Source organism: Symsagittifera roscoffensis, chromosome 3, assembly GCF_963678635.1.
Source record: "Symsagittifera roscoffensis chromosome 3, txSymRosc1.1, whole genome shotgun sequence".
Lineage (NCBI taxonomy): Eukaryota > Metazoa > Xenacoelomorpha > Acoela > Convolutidae > Symsagittifera > Symsagittifera roscoffensis.
The window spans coordinates 74,966,997-74,993,028 of NC_087064.1; the positions used below are offsets into that span (position 1 = coordinate 74,966,997).

Here is a 26,032-nt window from a genome sequence, read left to right on the forward strand (position 1 = left end):
AATTGAAATGCTCTAAACTTAAAAATAAATCACACGTCAAACCGCGAAAAATCAAAGTTGAGCCTGAACAAATTTAAAGACTTTTCCTGAAAAAAAAAATCACCAAGACCTAAATAAAAGAAAATCATTTCGTTTTTATAATCAAACACTTAATATTTTATATTGACTGTTCGGCGAAGAAAACAGTTCAATTTTTCTAGTGTATGGAATTTCCTTTGCCAAATTTTTAAATACCAATAAACGGGAAGTGTGAACACTCAGAGCTTTGCCTTGAACCGCAGTCTTATTTAATTCTATTTTTGTTTTTAAATCCCCATTCTCTCGTCACAGGAAGCTGAATTACTTAACAAAAATGATAAGCTGCTCGAAGTCCCACAATCAAGTTGTTATCATTGTTGCTACATGGACATTCTCAAAATTAAAATAATAATTCAATTTGAAGTGAATCAACTCACCCAATCAATTATTGCAATTTTTCGGGCCAGATTCTTTGCCAGCAAAGACTTGGCTGCGATGGCCACATTGTTGAAGAATGAAAAGCCACTGAAACAAAAACAAACAAATCCATCAAAAACAGCGTAATACACTACTTTTAGTTATCTTAAAAGTTCGTTGAATCTATTGCTGTTGCTAATAAAAACTTAATAGCCATTCGAATGCAAGTTAATCAAAACGACTGGCTTTTTTATGTTCCTCTCTCAGATAAAAAAAAATACTTTACGGTGTTGTTATTAATTCCACGAGGAGAATATGAGGAAAAATGTGAATTTAATTTAAAATTTATCTCACATCTATTTTCATGACAATTGGACCATGTGAACAAAAGTTAGGAAAAAAACATTTCCCAGAAACAGTTTTTTTTGGTACACTTCATACGAAAACTTCTACCTAACAAGCCCTTATACGAAATACGATTAAACGAGAAATCAGAATTACTAAAAAAAATATTGGTTTATACAAACTCGATGATTGGCTTTTTTGTGAAATTTACATTGTTTTATCCAACTCCATGTAGGGTTGATTTATATTAGAAGCGTTGTTTCCAGTCCAGCAATCTGAGATTTTCTGGCAAAAAAAAATATTGCTCTATTGCTGAGAATTGGTTAGGATTTTTATCACAAGTTACACGACTATACGTTCTTTATACTAAAGCCAGAATATACGTTATACGAGAGTTGGATAATTCTACGATAAACGGATTGTACGACTACAAAGTGCACGATTTTTTCATTACATGTCAATACACTGCCCAGAAGGGGGAGGGTAGAAGAGACCCCTCGCATTGAAATGCAGCTGGTCCACTTACAGCGGCTGACTATTTTCAGCATGATGTCCAGGTGGTCTGACAAGTGCGAATGCATTACTCAGTTCATTCCTCGCCACCTTCTCCGCCAGCTCCAGCACCACCCCCACCGCACCTACACAGGCCCCCGGGGAACAGTGCGAGTTCCACACTAGGTCCATGTCCACTCCCTTGCCCCCGCAGGAGAGTGCGGACAGCTGCGAGTTCAGTTCTTCTGCCAACTCTTGATCGGAACCAGAGAACGCTTGTACGTACTTCGAGCTAAAAGCATATAAGTACGTACAAAAAAGCAATTTGTTTAATCTATCGGAGCTTAAGGCTCATTAAAAAACCAAACCATCAGACAATTTGAAAAGTATCAATGAACGCGAAAAAAAAATGCCCGATTTTTGGAAAAAAGTTTTAGGGACTTAAAGGTCTTTGAATTTTAAGAACAGTTTATGATAGACAATTTTTGATGAAATTAATCCAATTTAAGAAAACTTCATCAATGGGTAAGTTTTTTCATTCCGCTGGGAAATCATTGAAATCCACTTTCGAGACGAGTTCGTCCAAGTTTTTTTGCGCCGTTTTGACTTTTTTAATTGGAGAGCGCAATTAGCTTTCCTTCGAGCAAATGAATTTATATTGAACTGAAAAAGAAATCAGATGTCAAACCACCGCAAGGTTAACTTCGTCAAAATCTAATTATAAGACTTTTCCTGAAGAAAAAAATACAAAAAAATCAACACGATTTGCATAAGTGTTTTCACTACCTTCATCGACTTTTGATAAAAACTACCGTGTGTACATCATTACGTAATCATCATCAACAACAAAAAAGTACTACTGCATGTCCACACAATCTATGTTTTGATTGAACTAATGCTGCGATTGAGATCGGGAGTGGAGTAGTATCATTACCGCAATAAATCTCATCCAAACTAACTTGTGAACTTGCTCCAGCTCCTGAATCTGAACTTCTCGTCCCAGAGATACCTGAAAACGCAGTCAAACACTTACTCAATAAGAATAAAAAAAGACCACGTAAGCTCTATTAGTTTTCATTTCAATCTATTGTCTCCAAGTTTTTTTTAATCGGTTATGTAATACCTTGCAGTGCTTTGGGATATCCAGGTCTAGCAGTTTAATCCAGACGTACTGCACTCTGAGTGGACTCTCAATATGGGCATCTGCATTGGCGCAGCTGCATTGGTGTTTCAACACAACTGGGTTATAGCCCAAACCTTAAAAGAAACAACAGTATTTTTTTGGTTCCAACAACAGTTCGGCAGAATGTCCTGACCAGATTATTCGTAGCATCAAGCTACAAAATAAAAAAAACTGATTTTTCTCAATTTTCTTTTTAAAGTTTTGATTCAAATTGGGCTTCAGTATTTAGATAAATTTGACTGAACTAAGTCAAAAACAATATTACAAAAAAATTCCGCACTCGCGCCTGGATACAGATATTTTTTGGAAACCAAATCACATTTGAAACAGCTTTAATATGATCATGATGATCATGAGCCGCAATTGTTTCATAATCTACGATAGCAACAACGAAGTCGTCGAAAAAACCTCTTGATGAATCCGCTTAAAGTTTGAAGCTAATCGATTTTCAAGCATAGCCAACAGACTGTAAATTCAAATTTAAAAAAAATGTATGATTGACACTGTTTGATAAAATCAACCCAACTGAATAATGAATGATTGACACTGTTTCATAAACTTTGACCTGCATAGGAGGTTTGTGGAACCTGATCTAAACTATATTTTATGATTGGATAAATTAAATGTTTTACCAATGTAAAGTATTTAATATTAACCAATCATGATCCATCTAACTAACAACCCACTTATTTGTAAGTGCTGAAGTTACTTGTAATTTCAGCACCAGAGAGATTTGAATTTAACTTAGAAATTAGTTGGACTCTCCCGAGCACTTCAGCAGCCGCAATAAACCAGTATACCCTAGATCTATTGAGCCTAGCAGAGACTAGTTAAACAACCTGAGACTAGATAGTATAAGAGTAAGATTAGGATCGGTATTAGACTAAGAAGTTGCACGAATCTATCCGGCCGAAAATAAGATAGCGTGACGAGCAGACGGTGTACCCTATCCGAAATTACTCTATGAGTTATACACCCCAGACATAACTCATCTGGTGCGACCATAAGTCTCGAACAAGACCTTACTAGATTAGAATTAACCAAAATTAGATTAGAAATTAGACAAAAACATTTACAAAATGTTATACGACAATAATTTAATTGAAATGTCTCTCCGACTCAATAGATCAGAGCCAATATTCCGAACCATAATAGAACTACCCGGAATTGGAAGAAGACATCGAACCAAAGACGACATACGACAAAGTAGAAACTTGCCGTATAGTTATATGATAGTTCGGCAAAAGCCAGAACAAACTTTTATATTTCGAATACTACTTGCAATGAATTTAGATTTCCATTTGCAAACATAAAACCTTGAAGTAAATCTTCAAAATCATTTCAGGCGCTAAACAAATTAATATTATACAATAACGATTGATAAAAAGATCTAAGATCGTTTTCCTAAAATTCTGCAGTATTATACAAAACATGTTTGAAGAATATTTATTGGAAAATAAAAATAAAAATTAGTAGCATGACAATAAATGGTTAGTAATCATAAATCATCCTGTTGTTCCAGCTTCATCACCTAAAACATAACAGCAATCATAAACCCACTAATATCATCAAAACACTAAATCTTTCCTTTACACAAATTTAAAACTTTATTAAAATTTAAAGTCACTTAATTTAAAATCAGATCATCAAGGCTTATCCTTGGATCTTAAATCATTTTCTACTTAATTAAATTTTAAATTTGATCATCAAGGCTTATCCTTGGATCAAACAGAACAACTTTGTTCTCCCCCACCCACTTAATTAGTGTCTAACGACCTCAAACGTCGATTCACTACCCAACCCTTTCTAAAAACCCAAGACTAATAGAAATTTTTAAACAAAACTAATCATTCAAATTAGGATAAACAGTGAAGAACTTCGGTTATTCATCTTTCACTTGACCCCTCCTCTTACCAGACCCAGGATAAATCTTAGACTTAGTAAGTTTAAAATAGTATCTAACGAACTACTCGCGTTCTAATTATACCTGAACCTTGTGGATCGATTTACTATTCTCCAACCCTTGAACACAATCACTACCCCTAAGTAAGATTAAGTAAGTTAACACCTTAGCTTATACTAGTCACGAGAAAGTAAAAATCATTCTTCGGAATCGATATACTTTTCTCTCCAACCCTGAACAACTACACCCAGGTTAAGCTAACCAAAAAATCGTAAGAACTAACAGTTTAAGTCAATAGAAATCATTTAACAACCTTTTGCATCCGTCATTCTAAACCTTATGTCATTTAAAAACCTAGGAAATAAACAAACAATCATTTTACACAATTGTGAAATAGATAACAAAAAATACGACCTTGTAATCACACCTCATACACAAACAATTGGATACATTCGAACAAAACGACAAACACTAAAGAGAAAAATAATAACTAAACAAAGACAAATAACACGAAAAAGATTTTCAAAAAATCGAAACGCATTTTCAGAATCAGAAACCAACAGTTTAGACGAACTTTACAAACTAAAAGAATCAATAGATAAAAATTGCCCACAACACGATCAATTATATTTTTCTGACTCAGAAACAACTTCAAATTCATCACAAAGAGGAAAAAGAAGAATAAAAAAGCAGTATAAACACAAACCAGTACATCTATACAATTGGAATCAACCAATTCGACACATTAATAATTACATATTAACAGTCATCGAACGAAAAAATGAGTTCAACGCACACCCCAGGTGACGAAACTCCAGATGATGATGAAATCTTTCCTTTTATAGTAGATGCAGATACTGATAGAGGACAACACATATTTTGTCAAAATTTACTCGTAAATTTATTTGAACCCGGAATCAGTCCATGTAAAACAGAGTTCCCCGATGTAAAAATCAAAAGACAAATCATAGATCACTATCTAAAAGATATATGCAACATAACACAACAGTATGGAATCTACTCTATAGAATTCACTTCCCCAAACCATAATAATAGAACATATACTATTCAAACAGACGACCTTGATTTAGAATTTTCAAAAGTTTTTTCAGAATATATAAAAAGCATCCAATACCATAACTCACAAAGAGCAAACTCCATTTTCACCAATGAAGTTTTCGCACTAATATATAGTTATATTTCGATATTAGAAAATGAACTCCCATTAACAAATGTCTCACCGACAGAAACATCTAAACATTTAAGAGTACGACATGAAATCACACTACTCTCTAGTTATTTAAACATCATTAAAGAAAATTTCACGAAAGACGACGTTTCACAACATACCAAACACGATTTACAAAAAATTTTAGCATGGTTCATAATAGATTATTTTACACACAATATTGATTTAATTGCACAAGCAAGAAAAAATTTTAGACCCCAAAATTCGAACGATGATACCGCTATCACAGAACAATCAGATTATGTTTGGGACCCCGAATGGTCTCATTCCGCATTTATAAACTTTCCACAATCAATCTCAAGTCAAGCAATAGGTACAATATCTTACATAAGAGATTATGTAAGAGTAATACCATTAACAATTGATGCAACACCATTAAACTATAATACATTTTTACCCGATACACAAAATAATAGTTTAAACTCTACAGCCATACACAATGAAAACCTCAATGGAACTAGGAATCTTACTCAACAAGATATCCAGACACCATCACACTTCATAAATGAAGAAATTGTACACACAACAACTACACAACAAAGTATTTCACCAATACGCCCAAATTTAACAACACCAAGAAATACAAATCCTTCACAAACACAGGTAACCTTACAATCAACCGTTAAACCTTCGGTTGCCCCTAAATATTCACATATGGATTACCAAACATACAAACCCATGACAATACCATCAAAAACACGCAAAACATTCACTAGAAACAACTTTGCAGACCATAATTATAATTATACACATCCATCAAAAACAAATTATCAACCACAAAGAAATTTTAATCAATATACAAAACCTCGAAACTGGGATAACCCAACGGCCCAATATAATTCCACAAATTTTCAACCAAATCCTCCACAGGATCGCAGTGGAAATTACCCATTTTTTCAACAAAATAAAAATAAAAAACAAACATCTTATCAAATGGATTATTTATCCTCAGATGAAGATTTCTTACAACCAGATATATTTGCACCAAATACTCAAGAATATCGTAGACAAGGAATACAGAAAACACGTACAAATCATAGAAATTTTTCTCCACAATCAATAGATGCACAATATCAACAACCAATTCAACAACAAAATCCAATTAATACACAATCTTTTCAACCAATTCAACAACAAAATCCAATGACTACACACTCGTATCAACCATCACAAATGCAAAATGAAATACCACTCCCGTATTATCTTCAACAACATGAAATAACAAGAAACCAACTTTCAAATTTTTCTCAAATGCCAAATGCAGCTGAATCATTACAAATGACAATGAATCCATACCTTATGGGTGGATCATCAATAACATCAAATAAACCTTTAATGGTTTTCACAGGAACAGACCCTGAATACTCTGTAGAAGATTATTTAAACGCAGTAACAGCAAATTTAATTTTAAATATAGGACCTGAACCAATTAATACGCCACTACATCAAAACTGGATACATCGACGCACAGCGTTGATACAAACAACCTTAGATGGCGCAGCCCAAAAATGGTTTTCAGTACTACCTCAAGAAATAAAATCAAACTGGAAAAGATTTACACAAGAATTTTCAAAAATGTTTGACTCCGAAAGAAACAAACAACAACAAAGAGTTTTATGTAATGAAATTCGCAGATTACCAAACGAAACCATCAAGCAAATAGCAGTAAGAATCGAAACACTAGTTCGAAAAGCATATTCACTAAATACACACGACTATAAAAACACTAAGATGACAGAAATCTTAATGATGACCTTAACACCACAATTAAGGAAAATAGCAATAAAAAAGAGAGCATCCCATCCTTCTTCAATTCGAGAACCCGATTTAGATTTTAGAAAACTAGTAGACAAACTAGAACAAGCAGAAATCACGATGAAACTAGAAGAAACGGAGAATTTGAAATTACAATACGTTAACAAAATTGAAACGACTCCCACTAATATTAATAATATACAAGAATCAGAAACAGATCTCGTTGAAAAAATCACTGAAATACTCAATATTTACGAAAAGAACCCGAACTTTAAAGGCAAACCATCTTTCAAGAAATGGTGTAATTATTGCCGACGATACGGACATAGTATTTCCGAATGTAGACAAAAACAGCAAGATAGTCAAAATAAACCTCAAAAATACAAAGAACCAAATAAATCATTTTATCAATACATGAAAAAAGATCAAAATCTACCAAACAAAAATGTATACAGCAACAACAGTTCAGGAAAACCACTCCCGAACAATACAAGCTATACAAGAAATCAATCTCCATATAACTCAAGTTATAGATGAAGATCACCAGAACGAAGAAACACGTATAATTCATCACAAAATCACTACAATAGACCGAATAGTCGAAATAACTACTCCAGATCAAATTCAAATACACAACGATTTGTTTCTAGATCTAATTCCCAATCAAGAAATAACTACTATCCAAACAACCAATCACGAAATTCATCATACAATAGGAATAGAAACTACTCCTATAATCGAAATAGAAGTTATTCAAACAACCGAAACCAGAATTACCCGAACAATCGATCAAGGAATAACTCATATAATAGATCGAACTATAACAGACAAAACAATAATTACCAAAACAGATCGCGAAATAATTCACAAAATCGACACCCAAGTTATAATAATCGTTATAGAAATTATTCCCAATCACCACACCGGAATAATAATCACTACAATAACTCTAATAATCGTCATAGAAGTAGTACACCTAAACATCAAAGACAAATCAATCAAGTACAAGCTAACCCAGAAACAACATCAGACCCCCCAGGTATTGATGACACAGTAACTGATACGTTACAACTTAATCAAATAAACTGTACATCATCAGATTCAGAAAGTGATACTGAAAACACTCTTGCTATCAATATGATAAAAGTCGAAAATGACTATGAATCTGTCATATATGAACAACCCTTTCCATCACACATATATGAAAATCAATCAGAATTTCTTCAAAATCATTACACTACACCCATAAATTCCACACCAACGACGCAAGAAACAAACGAGATTAACACTACAGATCAAACCAATAAAAATACCAAAACAAAATGCTTGAATACAAACCACATTTATCAAAATATACAAAAAGAACAACCCAAAGAAAAAATTTGGACAATACCATTTCTCTTAGAAAGCCCAAGAAATAAAGAATTTCAACCACCAGACCTTGAAATAGATTTTTTAATTGATTCAGGAGCAGAATCAAACATACTAAACATTCCCACATGGAATGAAATAAAAACTTTACACCCAAAGCTAACACCTCTTGAAACCTCCAGTAAGTTAGCGACAGCACAAGGATCAACATTGATAAACTACGGAAAAATCCAATTATTTCTCCTCCCTACCAGAACAATGGAGCAAAGCAAACTTCTAAACAAGCCATTTAAACAAATATTCCATATTACTGATATTAAATATAACATCATTGGTATACCATTTATTTCAAAGTATATACCAACAATTAACATACTAAATAGTAAAATATTAATCAAAGATAAATATACAAAAACAAAAGAAACATCATTAACATTTTTTCAAAGATTAAATAAACAACCACCATTCTTTTCAAAATTTTATCCGATATTTAACCAACAAAGAAAACACCTGAAACCACTATCAGGAAACATCTATAATTTTTCAATAAAACAAGTTCATCAATATGATAAAGAACAAAACAAACAAAAATTTTATATGTCAGATTTTGAATTCAAACCTATTCATAAATTTTTCAAAATTACAATCTCTTCAATAAAATATTTGAAAAATTCGAATTCAGATATTATTTCCTTACATGTTTATAACAACACACCTTACCAAGTAACATTACCTTTAGGACTTTTAGGATATTGTGAAACTAACGCTACAATATCACCAATACACGAAAAAGCCTATCGCGTAAATAATATACTCCAATTACTAGATATTTGCCAATCTACAATTCTTAATGAAGAATTATCTATAAATAATATAATAAGTAACGAAAACAGAAATACGGATTATTTCACAAAAACTCCATATTTCAAACCTACATTCAACATCAGTAACTACACAGAGGACCAACAGAAATTTTTAACAATGTTTAATTTCCAACATTCACAAATAACACAAGACGAATTCGAAAAGTTAGCCAAACAGCTAATTCAATATTCATCAGTCTATGCAACATCAAAATTCGATGTTGGCAAAATCAGTTCATCACTACATCTCCCATTAAAACCAGACGCAGTTTTCAAAAAACAAAGAGCAAGTAAAGTACCAATTCACTTACATGATAAAGTAAACAGATTACTCGATATTTTAGAACAGTACAATATTATATCACCAGTTAATAAAGAAGAACAACCAAAAGGCAACACATTCATCAACCCCGTTATCATTCTAGCTAAAGGAGAATCATTAAAAATCGTTCTCGATGCTAGATACCTCAATTCACTCATAGATGAATCAAAATGTAATTGGCCCATTGAACCAATACAAGTTATTTTAACAAAAATAAACGGCAAATACTTCACAACCGCCGACATGAATAGTGCATACAATCAAATGCCACTAGATGAACAATCACGACGTTTAACACAATTTGTTATCGGAAACGAACAATATGAATTCAACCGCGTATTCTATGGAATATCCATAGGACCAGCAGCATTTTCAGCCTTTATGAGCAAAATTTTTAGACCACTAATACTCAAGAAAAACGCAATCACCTATTTAGACGATGTTTTTATGCAATCACAATCAAAAGACGAAATGTTCAAAGTTTTAGAAACATATCACCAAATACTTCAGAATGAAAATCTGAAGGCCGCCCCCGATAAATCACATTTCTTTTTGACAAGAGTTAAATTCTTAGGACATAACATAGAAAGAAAAACAATCACTCCACTGAAATCACGCATTGACGCTATTCAAAAACTTCAACCACCAACAAATAAAAAGAAAATCCAAGAGTTCCTTGGAATGTTAAACTTTTTAAGTAAATATGTTTATAAAATGCAATTATATCTACGACCATTTTACAACATCCTTAGACAACAAAATAATTTTGAATGGAATACAGAACATCAAACACGATTCGAAGAAATAAAGAAACTTTTAACTGAACAAATTTCAAACACAATTCCAGACCCTGATCAACCATTTTATGCAATGTGCGATGCTTCGAACTTTGGCATCGGCGCAGCATTATTACAATCACATAATAGTACAAATAAAATGAACCTAATATCAGCAAATTCTCGATTATTCACTCAAGCAGAGCTACGACTCTCAACTCTAATGAGAGAATGTACAGCCATAATATATACACTTACAGAATATGAATTTCTGATACTTGGATCAAAACATCCCACAGTTTTATTCACAGACCACAAACCAATCATCTTTCTTTTTACACAGAAATCTAACCCAAACCACCGAGTTTACAGATTTCAACTAATTCTAATGAAGTTTCCAAACTTACATATAGTTTGGACTGCAGGAAAAAATCTTGCATTACCAGACACCTTAAGTCGAAATACACCACCTGAATTACTTACACGAAAAACAACAGTTGAAATACCCAAAAACATAAAATTCTACCTTGCAGAAAACGAAACATCACCTCGATTAGAATGCAAATATGCAGTTAAAACTGATATTGAACAATCACAAATAAATAATTTACAACATTTCCCACTTTATTTAGATTGTCAAAATAATCATTATGAAGTTGACCTACTTGGAACATCAACTTTTAAACCAATTCCATATTCTCAATGGATAAAAAATAACACCCAACAAAAACGAACAAAACAACACCTACCTAAAAAAGACCATTTTCCACTAATTGAAAAAGAAGATTTAACTGATAAAATAAATTTATCAGGACCACAAACAAATGATTCAAAATACACAATAAATCAAGTTTTTGACCTTCACGACCCACTTGATACAATACCCTTATCTAAATTCGAAGTTGAAAACATTTTTCTCCCCCCAACAGATACGATTACAATTTCAACACTGAAACAATATCAAAACCTTGACCCGATAATTCGACAACTAAAATCATGGCACAAATATAAAACTAAACCTATCAAAGCAGATTCAACCATTCTAGGAAACAAAACACTCCTCCGATACTTTCGCAAATTTAACAACACAACAATCAATGAAACTACAGACCTTTTAGAATACAATTTAAACGAATCCACAGTTCCCTGTCTCCCTATAAGTATGATTCTTATAGCTTTTAATTTTTCACATACACAAAATATTAAAGGACACTCTGGATCAGAAAAAACATATTCAAATTTTATACAAAATTTTTACTTCCCAAATGCACCAATTTGGATAAAAGTACTATGCAATGATTGTATAGTATGTCAGCTAAATAAACCTTACCCAAATCAAAAACAAGTAGCACAAAAACAAGATTTTAAAGGACAAAGTTTATACTTTAATCACCGTATCTCATTTGATACTAAAGGACCAATTTCACCCTCATCAGAAGGAAACTCCTACATTATGGTAATTGTTGACGCATTTACACATTATGTAGCACTTAATCCAGTACCACATTGTAACGCTTATTACGCATACACAACACTCTATGAACACTGGATAGCAAAATTTGGACTACCAGAAATTTTAGTTACAGACAATGGTACAGAATTCATAAATAATGAAATAATAACACTATGTCATTTATACAACATTAAACACAAACCACGTACATCTCATGCACCTTGGACAAACGGCTTAGTCGAAGGTATGAACCGTTCATTACAAGAATATCTTAGATGTATCATCAACGGAAATGATACAAAATATACCGAATGGTCAGCAGATGTAAAATTATTTCCCTTAGCATATAATTCACAAATTACGACAACTTTAGGAATGTCACCATACGAAATGGTTTTTAACCAAAAGCCACGCAAACCAATAATGTTTACAGCAAATTCACATAAAAACGCACAAGGTTATTGTCAACCAAATAAAGACTCAATTTGTTATAACCTACCTTTACATACACACGATGAAGATCATTTTCATCACCCACAAATTCTTAAATTAGCCTCCGGTACACACACCGAATGGATTTTAAATAGAGATAAAAAACACAATGAAATTTATCAAAAAATAACAAAAAAGTTATTACAAAGACAAAATATTAATGAACAAATCAATTCACGTTTTACACCAGCTTCCGATTTAAAAATTGGAACATTTGTTTTAATACCTAATTTTAATACTCACAAAGGAATTTCTAAAAAATTACAACCCCTCCGAAAAGGACCCTATCAAATAATTGCAAAACCCACAGATGTCACATATAAAATTATCGACTCAAACAAAAAAGAAATCGTTCAACATCGAAACAACCTATTACCTTATTACCCAAAAGAATACGCACTCCGCGAATTAACTCAATTATATTCTTTCACAGGATTAAAAATCATTCAAAATGAACCACATCTAAAAAACACAGAACAAAATGATAACCCCACCGAAAATCAAAACACAAAACCAACCGCCACCAAAAACAATACACAAAATCATAAAGAATCTCCAAAACAAAGAAAAAATAGAAAAATGACAGAACAAATAATACCCCAAGAAGAAATAGACAAATCAGAACATAGAAAGACAACAAGACTCCGAAATCAACCACGTAAAAACTACAAAATGTTCATCCCCCAATCTAAAATATTAAAGAAAGTAGAATTTAAAAAGTAATTTTAACATTTTATACTTCACAATCTTGAAACCTCCGTAACATTTTTCATTTCCATTTTTCAAAATAACATGCTCACAAAGTACGCAATAATTCTAGTTCAAAATAGACCAATAGGATTCATCCAATCCGCCACTTTCTCTAACTCAAACTAAGATCAATTAGACGAATAATCTAGAACTCCAGGCACATCTCTAACTATAACTTTACAACCTCCAGGTCAAAAATAAGCAAACCACTCCAACTTGACAGCTAAAATAAATATCACCATAATACCATACCCCTCCCTTATCTAATAACCCAAAGATCAACAATATTTCCCCAACTCAGACCACGAATACCCCCAAAACAAATTTGATAACTTAGCCTAAAGTCACAAAATGAAGATTTTAATTAGCCTAAAGTATAAAAATCTCACCATACCCCGGATCATTTGACAAACAAAAATAAAGAAAAAGACGACCTCCCAGTCACCATGAAAATTGCCCCCAACAATTTTTTACGAAACTCAACCCACTTGTCAAAAAACTAATAAATAATTCGACCACACTAGAAAATCGCCTCAAACAGCAAAAAAACATTCGACCAAGAGATCATTTCTTAAATGCTTTTCTCTCAAACAGTCGCTCAAATATTTATCAATTTTAAACATTTTTTTTCAATACTTCAAGCCTTTATAATATTTCTTTTTGATATCATTGAATCTTTTCTAATAATCATAATAATTTTTTGTAACATTTTTTTTAACTTTCTACACAATAATTGAACTATTCCTCCAACTTTCCAAAACCCTTGAATATATCCACAGGTACGATTTTAACAACTTGTCTAAATGATACGAACAATTTTCAGTAGAACTGATATTTTTTTATTGTTTGTAATTTTCATAACATTTCTATTATCCCTCATTTTGACAATATGTAAATGTATAAAGAAAGCAATCATCACATTTGCCCTAGCAACTATTTTTCTAATTCTTTTTTTAGAAGAATATTATAATAAACATAAACCTTCCCACTAAAGTAACAATTTAAAAATCCATCAAAAATTGCTACCCAACAGTCACAGAATCAGTCTTCACCGACATCATCCCAAGATAATCCAACACCACCTTCAACTACTCAAAACCCTCAAACATCTACACGAATTTCTTTTCAAGACAATCCATACACTTTTGAAGAACGACACGCTCGTTTATCTGAACCACTAGAACCAGTTCAACGACAAGCATCCCTAAGTGAACCAACATATAATCTTTACCCAACACTACCACAAGAACTAAGTAGAATACGAAACCTTAGTCAAAACCAAAACACAGCAGAAATAAATAGACAAATTATACATCCTCGACGAAATAGAAATTTTCAAACTCCCCGAGTTCATTTTGATATACCTCAATCCCCAACACAAACCACTCCAGAAAACACCACTGGTATCACACCAGAAACTCCTACACTTTTTTCACAACGAAGCACTTCCAGTCTACCTTCAGACTACTTAGGTTCAACACCAACATCTGAACAGATACGTGAAAATCCCTTTAACCCCCCAAACCTAACATCACGACTACCATATTGGACTACAAATTCATTCACACAAGGTGAACCAAATTTAGTCAATGACCCCATAGATATTTCTACGGATACAACAACATCCTCATCACTACCAGAAACATTATCACTACCATCAACACCATCAATAAGTCAATTTTCACCACTACCCTTTAACTTAAATTTTCCAAATAATCTCGACGCCAGATATCGAGAACAATCATCTATAAATATTCCTTTAAGATTAGATTGGAATACATTCACAGCACCTCCACCATTATTTGGACAACATCAAGAAAGTAACCGCCTTCATAACTGGGCACTTAATAGATTACAATATCGTCAAGATATTCACAACGATATCCGTGATCACAATATTCAAATACTCCAACAAAACAGTTTACAATTAAAGTTTGAAATCACAGTTAAGTTAAATAATATTACCCAACATCCCTACCCATTAAATCCACCTAACATAACAGCTCAATCACTACCACCACCGTTTATAACTACTGAAGTAATATACAAATACGACAGATACACCAAAAACACAATTGGTTACATTACATTTTATAATCCATACTCAGGATTATCATACACATGTATATTCTAAAATTATTAATTTTTCTCCAAACCCTTTTTCTAATAACCTCAAATCAAAACATAAACCCTTCCCCTCGTACAGGACCACAAGATTTATTAGTAACACATTACGATTGCGAAGAAAATGAACAAAAAACACTACATAAATATGCAATCAATCAGGTATCACAATGTGAAACAGAACCACAAGCTATAGAAACCACAGATATAATAGCAACACTCTATTCAAAAGCCCGAGCTACAACAGTTACAGGTTATAAATTCACAGCAACATTTTCCGAAAAGAAAGTACATTGTTCACAAGTCTCGAACGGAAACAAAAACCGACTTGACCATGAATCATTCTACCAAAGTAATATAGAACGTCTTTTACATCTCAATCCCGACGATTGTAAAAATGAATTACTTAGACTAAACATCACACAAAATAAAAACTCCCAAAGAAAATTAGTTAATTTTCAAGTTTTTTCAGACTCTGTACATCAATCACAACTTGAAAGACACCAAGGACATATAAAACTAGACGAAAAATACCCGTATAACGGCGCACACGGACGATTAACCTATGACCTACACGATAAACATTGGATACCACACATTGGTATAAATAACCCATCAAACTGCAAAGCAGACACGAAAAATAAAGGATACCAAGAAATAATGTTTTTCGATTGGAAAATACAACTCGAAAAAATACAACTCACACGAGATTTATCTGATAATACAATGATCTATCAAGGAATCCGACTACCTTGTAAAAACGATCAAGGATATTGCGACCCTACAACAAGAACACAAGCAACAATTGTTTGGTTCCCCGAAGACACATGTACAACATTTCAAGTAGCAAAAATACACGCTCGTATGATAAAATTTCACGAAAAATATTTCATACAATCAATTCCATATGAACAAGTCCATCCATCACGCAAACTAAGTTCCGATTTTAGAAACATAGACAATATAGAAAATAAATTGACACGTTTTCAAATATATCAAGAAACAGAACTTGCATGTAAATACAGGAATCCACTTCACAGAACACAATACTCTGAAATATTAGTTGAATATGAAAAAGGATTCGACATGACCACTGGTAAAGTAAAAATCGACCCATACGCCACAGGTCATCCTCTAAACGAAGGAACATCCTATATACCAGTTAATTTTCAAAAAAGCAACGGACAACCTGGTGGACATCTAAAACCTTCTGACACCAGAAGCACACGCTTACAAGAATTATCACTAATGAATACTACATATTTTGGTAATATCCACTATGATATTCATTTGGATATGAAACTAGACTATACAATTAGCCGCATTTTTCAAGAAATGTCACTCTCCGAATTAGAAACACTACATCAACTATGCGAATTAGAACGAACACAAATACTACAATCACTTGCACTAGCAGTATTAAAAATACCCTACGCAGGATACTTATTATCAGGAAATAGATCAAATTTTTTAGACTACGAAGGAAACATTTTATGGTTTTATACTTGTACTAAAAAAGTATCACCACTATACGTTTTTGAAGATAAACGATGTTATAAAAGAATCCCTATCTTTTATAAGAATAAAGTACATTTCGTGGATACACTTTCACGAAGAACCTATTTCTGGGATACCGCAGTCCCATGTGGATCAGAAAATAGCCACAATGTAGTACAACTAAACCCTGATGAAAACAAATATTATCTTCTCACTCCATATCCCACATTAATGCAATCACTCAAAAAATTTTCACCAGAAAGCATTCGCGCTATTGCTCGAAACCCAAATATAGACTTACAATCAATAGGAATCTATTCAAAATCAGATATTCAACATCACATTAGAACACAACAATTCCAAGAATTATTAACACAAATGGACACTATACAAAGACAATCAATAGACCAAAATTTACGCAAACTTGCAGAAACTGCAGGATTTGCCGATATCTACACGCAAGACTATAGCGGATATTTTAAAGACATTAAAGATTATATATATCTAAACGGCGAAAAATACCGTCCCCAAGATATATCACCAATTAACATTTTTAGCTTTGTTACACTCAAAAATGAGATCCTAGATTTTCTAGGATGGCCCTACTACATCTTAGAAAAATTGACTATTTTATACGCAATGTTTAACTTTATTGGATTTCTTTTCTCACTCTTAAAAGGAATCTACAATACATGTGCTATACACACACAAGTAAACAGACAAGCAAGCGTAGCACGCATACTTTTTGCAGGATTTTTTGGAATTTTTTCCACATCTATAAACAAAATTCTTTTAGACGCACAAATAAAAGAATATAACACAAAAATAACAACACGACAAAATACATACGACGAAGAACATAACAATGTCGACCCACAGCCAACGGCACCACAATTACCACCCCTACCAAATAACCATCCACTATCCCTAGTCCCACGAAATTTTAGAAATTTAGCAATCACACATAATCCAAACTTTAGACTCACCACATCACAAAGTCCCGTCCAACATATAATGACACATCAATCACAAGATGATAATACTTACGAACAAATTATTGAACAACCACATACCACCGCTTTTCAATCTCAAAATAATAATTTTTTTAGCCCACGATGAGCCGCCAACTTGGATCACTCCATCGATCAAATTCCCATCCAACCAACCTTACCTCTTCAATCCCAATAATACCACTTTTTGCTTTTCCGCCACCCGATTTTCCATCTAGCAATGTAACATCAGGCATGAATTCCGACACTAACTCACAAATTTCAGTTTTATACTCCATTTCACAGCTAAATAACCCGAATATTGAAACCCCCGACGAATTTGCCGACTCAGAACCATCTCCATCCAATAATTTTCATAACCCTTCTCAGTTTTCTCAACCTCCTTTTCAACCCATATTGTCAAATAACCCTGACCCCATCACTCCTACACCCTCTTATGCTTCCCAAGTTACCCCAACCTACTCCTCATACCATTCTGACCAATCATCTCCAGACACCCCCCGAATCTCCCCAGAGCTAGACAATTTTATTACCCTCCAACAACAACCCTACCACCTTAACACCCCGACCATAAACCAAATCTCCTCCACTACAAATTCATCCAATCCCCCTACACCCTCTTCAAATTATACTGAATCATTAGCACCATCATCCACATCAACTGAATCCTCACTCAACACTAATAGAGCTTACCGCACTTTTAAAAGAAAGTTCCCCAACCATCCTTTCCCAGCAAAACCAGGAACAGCCCGTGAATACATCAACCACCCCCAACATACTAACACTAGAGAATTTTTAGCTATCACTTTACCCTCATTTCCACAATACACCTTAAACACCCCTCATGACGCTAACGAAACACGCAACTTTGTAGACGAATACGTTTTAATGCCCACTCTCTCTTGGACCTCATACTATCATTTCACTAATCCTCTTTGCTTACCTTTAACCAACACATCCATCGATATAGACCGAAACAAAGACATGCTATATCGACTAACTACACCACTCACCGCTAGACAATTTACTTACGTAGGATATAAAAAATCACTAAAAATACACACTGCACCTAGAGCTAATGAATATACACTAGAATACTACGATCACAACATCATCAGAGCTAACCAAGATCAATTCTTAGACGATGATCGCTTCGCTAACCCACAAATCACCGAGAAATTTTTCATCAAGACACCATATGTATTTACACTAAACATCTTCGACCGAAAGTTTGATCACATTATTTCAGAAGCACTAACAAGCACACAAGCGTACGAAAGTTTTAAAGAACGCTTCCAAATCTTTTCACTAACCTTTCATTTCCTTGCACCACACGAAAGAGATTTACACTGCTCACACGATATTATGTTGCGAACTAAACAAACACATACATACAGTTACTATCGTTTCATCCAAAATCACTTTGACCTCCACACACCCTCTAGACAACCACACCATCGCTTTCAATTCATCAATTCAAAATACACTTCACCGTATTTCCTAAATTTCACATATTGTATTAAAGATACTAACCTTCATGGTATTCTTCGTAACTATGACCCCATAACCCAAATGTACATTTTCTGCCCCATCACCAAGACCTTCAACGCCGAAGAATCCCGACCCTTCCTTATCCCGCACGAGTTTGTACAGCCTATAGAAATCCCCATTTTAGAATTCATCCACAACACTAAATTTAACCACAAATTATATAACTTAATCCAAAACACACCTTATGAGTTTGCAGTAGGCACTGAAGAACTAACCATTATTAAGGCACTTCAATTGCTTTGGCCACTGCTTCAAACTAAAAATATCATCCGCATCTTAGCTAAACTACTAACAACTTCAGAACTAGTTCACGATATCTTCCCCCACGGTTTTTTCCCCGACGACTAACAGGTAAGTATGAATTAAATGAATATTACTAACTAATTAAAATATTAAAAAACTCACCATTCTTTATTCATGTTTTCTTTAGATTTTTAGCCTTCATCTTCGATCATCTGAAAAATTCACAAAAGAAAAATAAAAAATAGCAAACTTCTTCAAAACTGTTTAAGACCCTTTTAACTTTTGCACCAACAATTAAATAAATATAATACCAATGCAGTAAATTAATTTATAAAATTTTCCCCCAAAGCAGTAAATCTACATATGATGAAAATTTGTATCTTAAAATTCCCCCATTACTAGCAGTAAATTTCCAAATTCTATGCAGTAAATTAATAAAATGCAATTGCAGTACTAACCTTTTGATATTTTCATTCATTCGCACAGAAATTCTATCCACACTCACACAGCTCGCCCACGAAGAATTGTTTAAAATAATGAATTTCAGTTTCAAGTTTTCACACTCAACAACTCTAACATATAATAACAAGTTTCAAACTTTCCTTTAACCCGGTTGGAAAGGAATCATATACTAAACAAAACTAACCAACGCAGCTTACTAAATACCACAAATCATAAAATAACAGCATGACTAAGAAAAGGAAACCAACGGTACCCAAACCGGATTAACCCAGTTTAAAACTGGATAATTTATTCTTTTGAAGACTATTACAAAGTCTTAGAAAGAAATAATAAAACACAAAAAAGTCGAAAGACAAACCCATACCACAAACAATTTGCTTTTTGAACAAAGTACATAACCAACAAGACATAAGTAAAACCACAACAAACCCAACATAAAATGTTGTCACATAACAGGACTCCTCATAAAAACCGCATGAAATCATACTCCCACACCTGGCCTAACCCACCAGGAAAGGACGTCCTGAGCATGCTCTATAGCCGGCCTAACCCACCGCGCTACATCCACGCTTTGTGACCACACCTTTATTTTTAATAAGAGCTACTCAAGGGTGAGTAACTCTTCAAAATAACCGAACTAAAACAAAAAGCTTTTGTGAAAACAACTAACTAAAATCATTATTAAAAAATATATTAAACTAATAAAAGATTTATAAAATGTAAAATTACATGATGCAATATATAGATCAGAATACAACACCAAGGACGAACATCAAAAGACAAGACGACCTCACTACACTCGAGAGAGAATGACCAACTACAATCGATATGCCGCTCACAATCACAACTCAAAGGATTTAGAGTACGACTTGACTTCGCAGAAAAGGACTTCATTGAACTAGACCAATGACCACCTCGATGTTCAAGTATACGTACAGATCCGAGTAACCAGGCATCCCCTCCATGCACAATCTCCACGCCATTCCCGAGCTAGATCAAACACAAAAGAAGTTCTCTCCGAAGAACAGAAAAACCTGACATAGCCAACCATTCTGAAACCAGAATTGATGCTGTTGCAGAGACTCAGTCGTTGTCACAAGAAGAACACAACGTCTTGTGTCCTCAATTCCAGATCCCTGGAACTTCCTTAACAAAAAGGAAACAAAAGAAAAATGATGTTCGCCAAATACCAACGTCCATCATCCATCCTTGAACTACAGAAGAACTGTTCTAAAAAACTCTGTAAAACCCGGATGGGTGGAACCTGATCTAAACTATATTTTATGATTGGATAAATTAAATGTTTTACCAATGTAAAGTATTTAATATTAACCAATCATGATCCATCTAACTAACAACCCACTTATTTGTAAGTGCTGAAGTTACTTGTAATTTCAGCACCAGAGAGATTTGAATTTAACTTAGAAATTAGTTGGACTCTCCCGAGCACTTCAGCAGCCGCAATAAACCAGTATACCCTAGATCTATTGAGCCTAGCAGAGACTAGTTAAACAACCTGAGACTAGATAGTATAAGAGTAAGATTAGGATCGGTATTAGACTAAGAAGTTGCACGAATCTATCCGGCCGAAAATAAGATAGCGTGACGAGCAGACGGTGTACCCTATCCGAAATTACTCTATGAGTTATACACCCCAGACATAACTCATTTGAATTAGTTTTATCAGCCATTGACCAGGTAGGAGTTATGGCGTAATTTTTGATTGAACAAAAAATGATCCATTTTTGGGTTAAAACTAAGGTCCGAATTTCGCAACACAAATTGCACCATAATAATTTCGCCAAAATTCTATGCAAGTTAAGCGTTCATCTTTTTTTCGTCCAATGCCAGCTCAATTTGAGAAAAACGCGTTTTAAAAGTTTTGAGCGTTTTTTTCCGGATAACTCAAATCAGCGCACTGTATAAGCGTCCTCAATACGTTTATTTACACTCAAACACAACTTGTGAAAAAACATGCTGCAGTTTTGAGTTCGTTATACCTGTTCTCTTGGATGCCAAATGAGCACTGTAGCTGTCAACATTTGACTTCTTGTCATCGTGTGCTCCGCCCTAAACATCGAATACTTCTGTTGTTCAATATATGACAAAGCGGACTGTTGTATCTTCTAGCGAATCACTCATGTAATAGGTGCTTGATACAGTTTACGGCGTAATTGCACTACTATAAACATAATAAAGCATTGAGTAAATGTTGCTAACGGATGAGTTTTGAAGCGAGTGCATCATGAAAATCTGGTGTTTCTTCAAAACAACTCCTGGCTGCTTCTTTGGTCCACCAACAAGATTCGCAGACATATCACTCGAAATCGACGATGACATATCACAAGCCCCTGGTAAAGCTGTTCTCATACTTGGCGAATGAAAATCTGATGCGGATGTTGGGACTCCGAAGACAGTTGAGGAATTGTCGGGATCTGAACTTGGAGATGATCCGGTATCTGAGAGCTCGCCTCTTTGGAGTGGTGCCTCGGAAGCATCCATGGCGGCGTCTGGTTCTTGTTTGATTCCAGCTGCTAAAGCTTCTTTGCGTTGCTTTCGGTGTTGAAGTTTAGCCTGCAGTGCCTGCATTCCGGGACCAGCGGCTGAAAAGATCAACAAATCGAAACATAAACAAAATCCGGTTGGAAAAATGAAAACAAATGAACACTGAGGCGAATTTTATGAAATATATGAAGTCAGATAGATGAACCAGGAAATCAATCAGAAATTGCAAAAGCAAAATACCGATTACAATACAAGCAGGTGACAAACTTAGGAGGCGCCAGATTTCATGATATGTTTATCATGTATAACAGACAAAAAATGCAAAAAAATGAATGATGATCAGAAAAAAAACGAAGTTTTGAAGCTGGCTTTTGCTGTTTTAAAAATAGACACAGAGGCAAAGCTGCGCTTCGCAAACACGTGCGAGAACACGACCAAAAAGCAGCTCTATCAAGAGAAATAAGAAGTAGAAATATGCCTCGAATTAGCAAAAACTCGGCTACGTGTAGGATTCGAATCTGCGACCTACTGCAATCAAGAGATTTTGAGTCTCACGCACTATCCACTCAGCCGAGCAAGCTCAGCAACCGACAAACACTAATCACGAATAAAGCAGCTAAATATGCTATACATTGCCAATGCCATTCAGCAAAAGTGGCATCAAATACAATAGACTCAATTTAGCAAGTAAAAATTTGGACTATCACAAACTGAAGGCATCCACGCTAATTTTGCATGTATCTCATCTTTAATTATTATAAATAAATTATGCACTTGAAAAAATTGCGAGATAAAGTGAGTTTTTAAATAATTTTCATTATTGTTGTTGTTTGAAACAAATCACTTGTTTTGGTTCATTTGATGAATTAAAATGCATCAACTGTGTTAATTTATTACTATTGGAATGTCAAAGCACATGCTAGCAAAAAGATGTAAAGGTGCCCTAAAAGTGCCCCCAATACTTGCGACTTATGTTGGAAAAAAGAAAAACGTTCGTACTAATACACTCGCTTCGGAAGTGTAAAATATAGTTTCCAATCTCCACACGCACACACACACGCGCGCACGCACACACACACACACTATTAGCTTCACTGAATTTCATATTCTCAAACCAGATACAGACAACGACTTTAAAAAGCGAATGGAAAAACTTTCGAACAGTCAACGGACAAAACAAAAACTGCAATTTAAAAAACTTAAGAAAGCCAGATAAATATCGAAAACGTATTCAGAAGGTGTAAGCGACCAACAGACAATTTTCTATCAAAACTCTGAGAAAACTATTTGATGAAAATCTAATCAAAATCGTAAAATGGGTGAGCATTAGAGCCGACAAATTTAGCAGCAAAACTGTTCAATTGCAAAAATCGACAAGGTGATATTTGACACAGAGGCGAAGCAGCGCTTCGCAACACTTGCAATGCAAAAAAAACACATTGCGCTACATGATAAAGAATGAAAAAAGACTGTCTAAGAAATACTTGAAAAATCGAAAAAAATACAGCTAAAAATATAAGATGAGGCTCATAAACAGCCTTGAAAAAAGGGAAAGTCATTGACCGGGTGGCAACAAATTGTGGGTCGAAACCTGTTGAGCCGAGAAAACAAAACTCTGGTCATAAAAATTTCATTAAGTTTTAAAAGTTTTTACGACACATCCACTCTGAAACACAAAATCGCACATGACTATATTTGCCCTCGATATTACGCAATAGAAGATAACTAAGCTGATATATGACATAAACTGAAACTAACTAAAAATTTAAAAAAAAAAACTACAAAAAGAAAAAAATTACCCACATTCAGACTTATTAAATTTACGAATTACTGAACTTTCAGTAATAGTAGACAAACTAATTAAATAGGAAAATAACTCAATAGGAATAAATTAGGTAAAAAAAATCCCATCAGAAAAAAAGGGGTTTAAAAAACGGAAAATGCACTGACAGAAACTAGGACGAAAACCAGGAACACAAAAAAAAACTTCCAATTTTTTTTTGAAAAAATAATTACAACTGAAACGGCTTTTACCTAATTACTCTTTGAATGATGACAGCTTAAATTAAATTTTCAAGAAATTGAGCATGTCATTTACCATTTCTACTAAATTTACCATTCTGTGAACAAATTATTTATGGGAAAAACTCCAATTCCCGATTGCAACAAGTCTAGTTCAATTACCGATAGCAATACGTCTAGTTCCCGATAGCAATACGTCTAGTTCCCGATAGCAATACGTCTGGAAAAAGTCTAGTTCCGATTGCAAGTTGATATTTGAAAGCCAACTTGAAATTCAAACATCCATAAAAAGAAATCGACTAAGCAAGGTAGTTGGCGAGTAAAAAATGGAACTATGTCGAAAAAGAAGCAACGAAAACTTCCAAAAAATAAATCAAAGGTCAAACAGCGGAAAATCAGATTTGAGCGTGATCACAATTTGAGACTTTTTCTTGCGAAAAAAAAACGAGAAAAAAAACCATCGACCTATATTAGGGTCTTCACTACGATCATTGATTCTCAAAAACAGCATGACCTAACTAGGTGAAAACTCAAAAATTCGCTTCCCTATTAACGCTTAATAATCATCATACTGTAACTGAATATAATTCTGTTCCTATAAGCGAACCTGAGCATGACGTTTCTGATACAAGGCATGGTGCCTAATTTTTCCTTTTTTACGTTTTTTGGGCAACATGAAAACCTTTTTGTTTGATAAGATAAATATAGCCAACAAACAGTTGGAAAAGAGTCATTAACGCAAAGAAATATATATTAACTTCAAATTTCGGATACAAGAAAGTATGGCCTTAAAGCCCATTGAACTTCAAGAACATTTTATGATTTACACTTTTTCAAAAAAACTAACACAATTTCAAAAAACTGATCAATTGGTAAGCTTTTTATTCCACTGAAAATCTGTAAATTAAATTCCACTTTCAAAGCTAGAACTCGATCACGTTTTTCGCAATTTTCAAACTTTTGCTGCTCGATTGCGTTTGCCTTCCCTTTAACAACAGAAATGAAAGAACTAAACGAAATCGCAAGTCAAACCTCGATAAATCAATTTTGCGCGTAAGCAAAATTTACTTTCGAAACTGAAAATCGATCACGTTTTTTCTCGCTATTTCAACTTTCATAATTGGAGAGCGCATTTTGCCTATTTTTTTTAGCAAATTGACATGAATTGAACTCAAAAAATGCACGTATGACCAATTCATTTATGTATTTATAAGTATGAATGCATTCCA

At 33.9% G+C, this 26,032-nt stretch overlaps 1 protein-coding gene across 1 annotated transcript in view; it reads right to left on the reverse strand.

Moving 5' to 3' along the window:
• The window catches only part of LOC134841834 (uncharacterized), a gene marked incomplete at its 3' end in the record, with an annotated part of 87,497 nt that overhangs the window by 8,265 nt on the left and 53,200 nt on the right, over positions 1-26,032 (reverse strand). Inside the window, exons 11-16 of the mRNA XM_063857874.1 lie at positions 22,497-22,879; positions 22,277-22,346; positions 2,396-2,529; positions 2,232-2,281; positions 1,307-1,564; positions 456-543 (exon numbers count right to left, since the gene is read on the reverse strand). Coding sequence (XP_063713944.1) covers positions 456-543; positions 1,307-1,564; positions 2,232-2,281; positions 2,396-2,529; positions 22,277-22,346; positions 22,497-22,879 — 983 coding nt within the window. The remainder of the gene's footprint in view (positions 1-455; positions 544-1,306; positions 1,565-2,231; positions 2,282-2,395; positions 2,530-22,276; positions 22,347-22,496; positions 22,880-26,032) is intronic.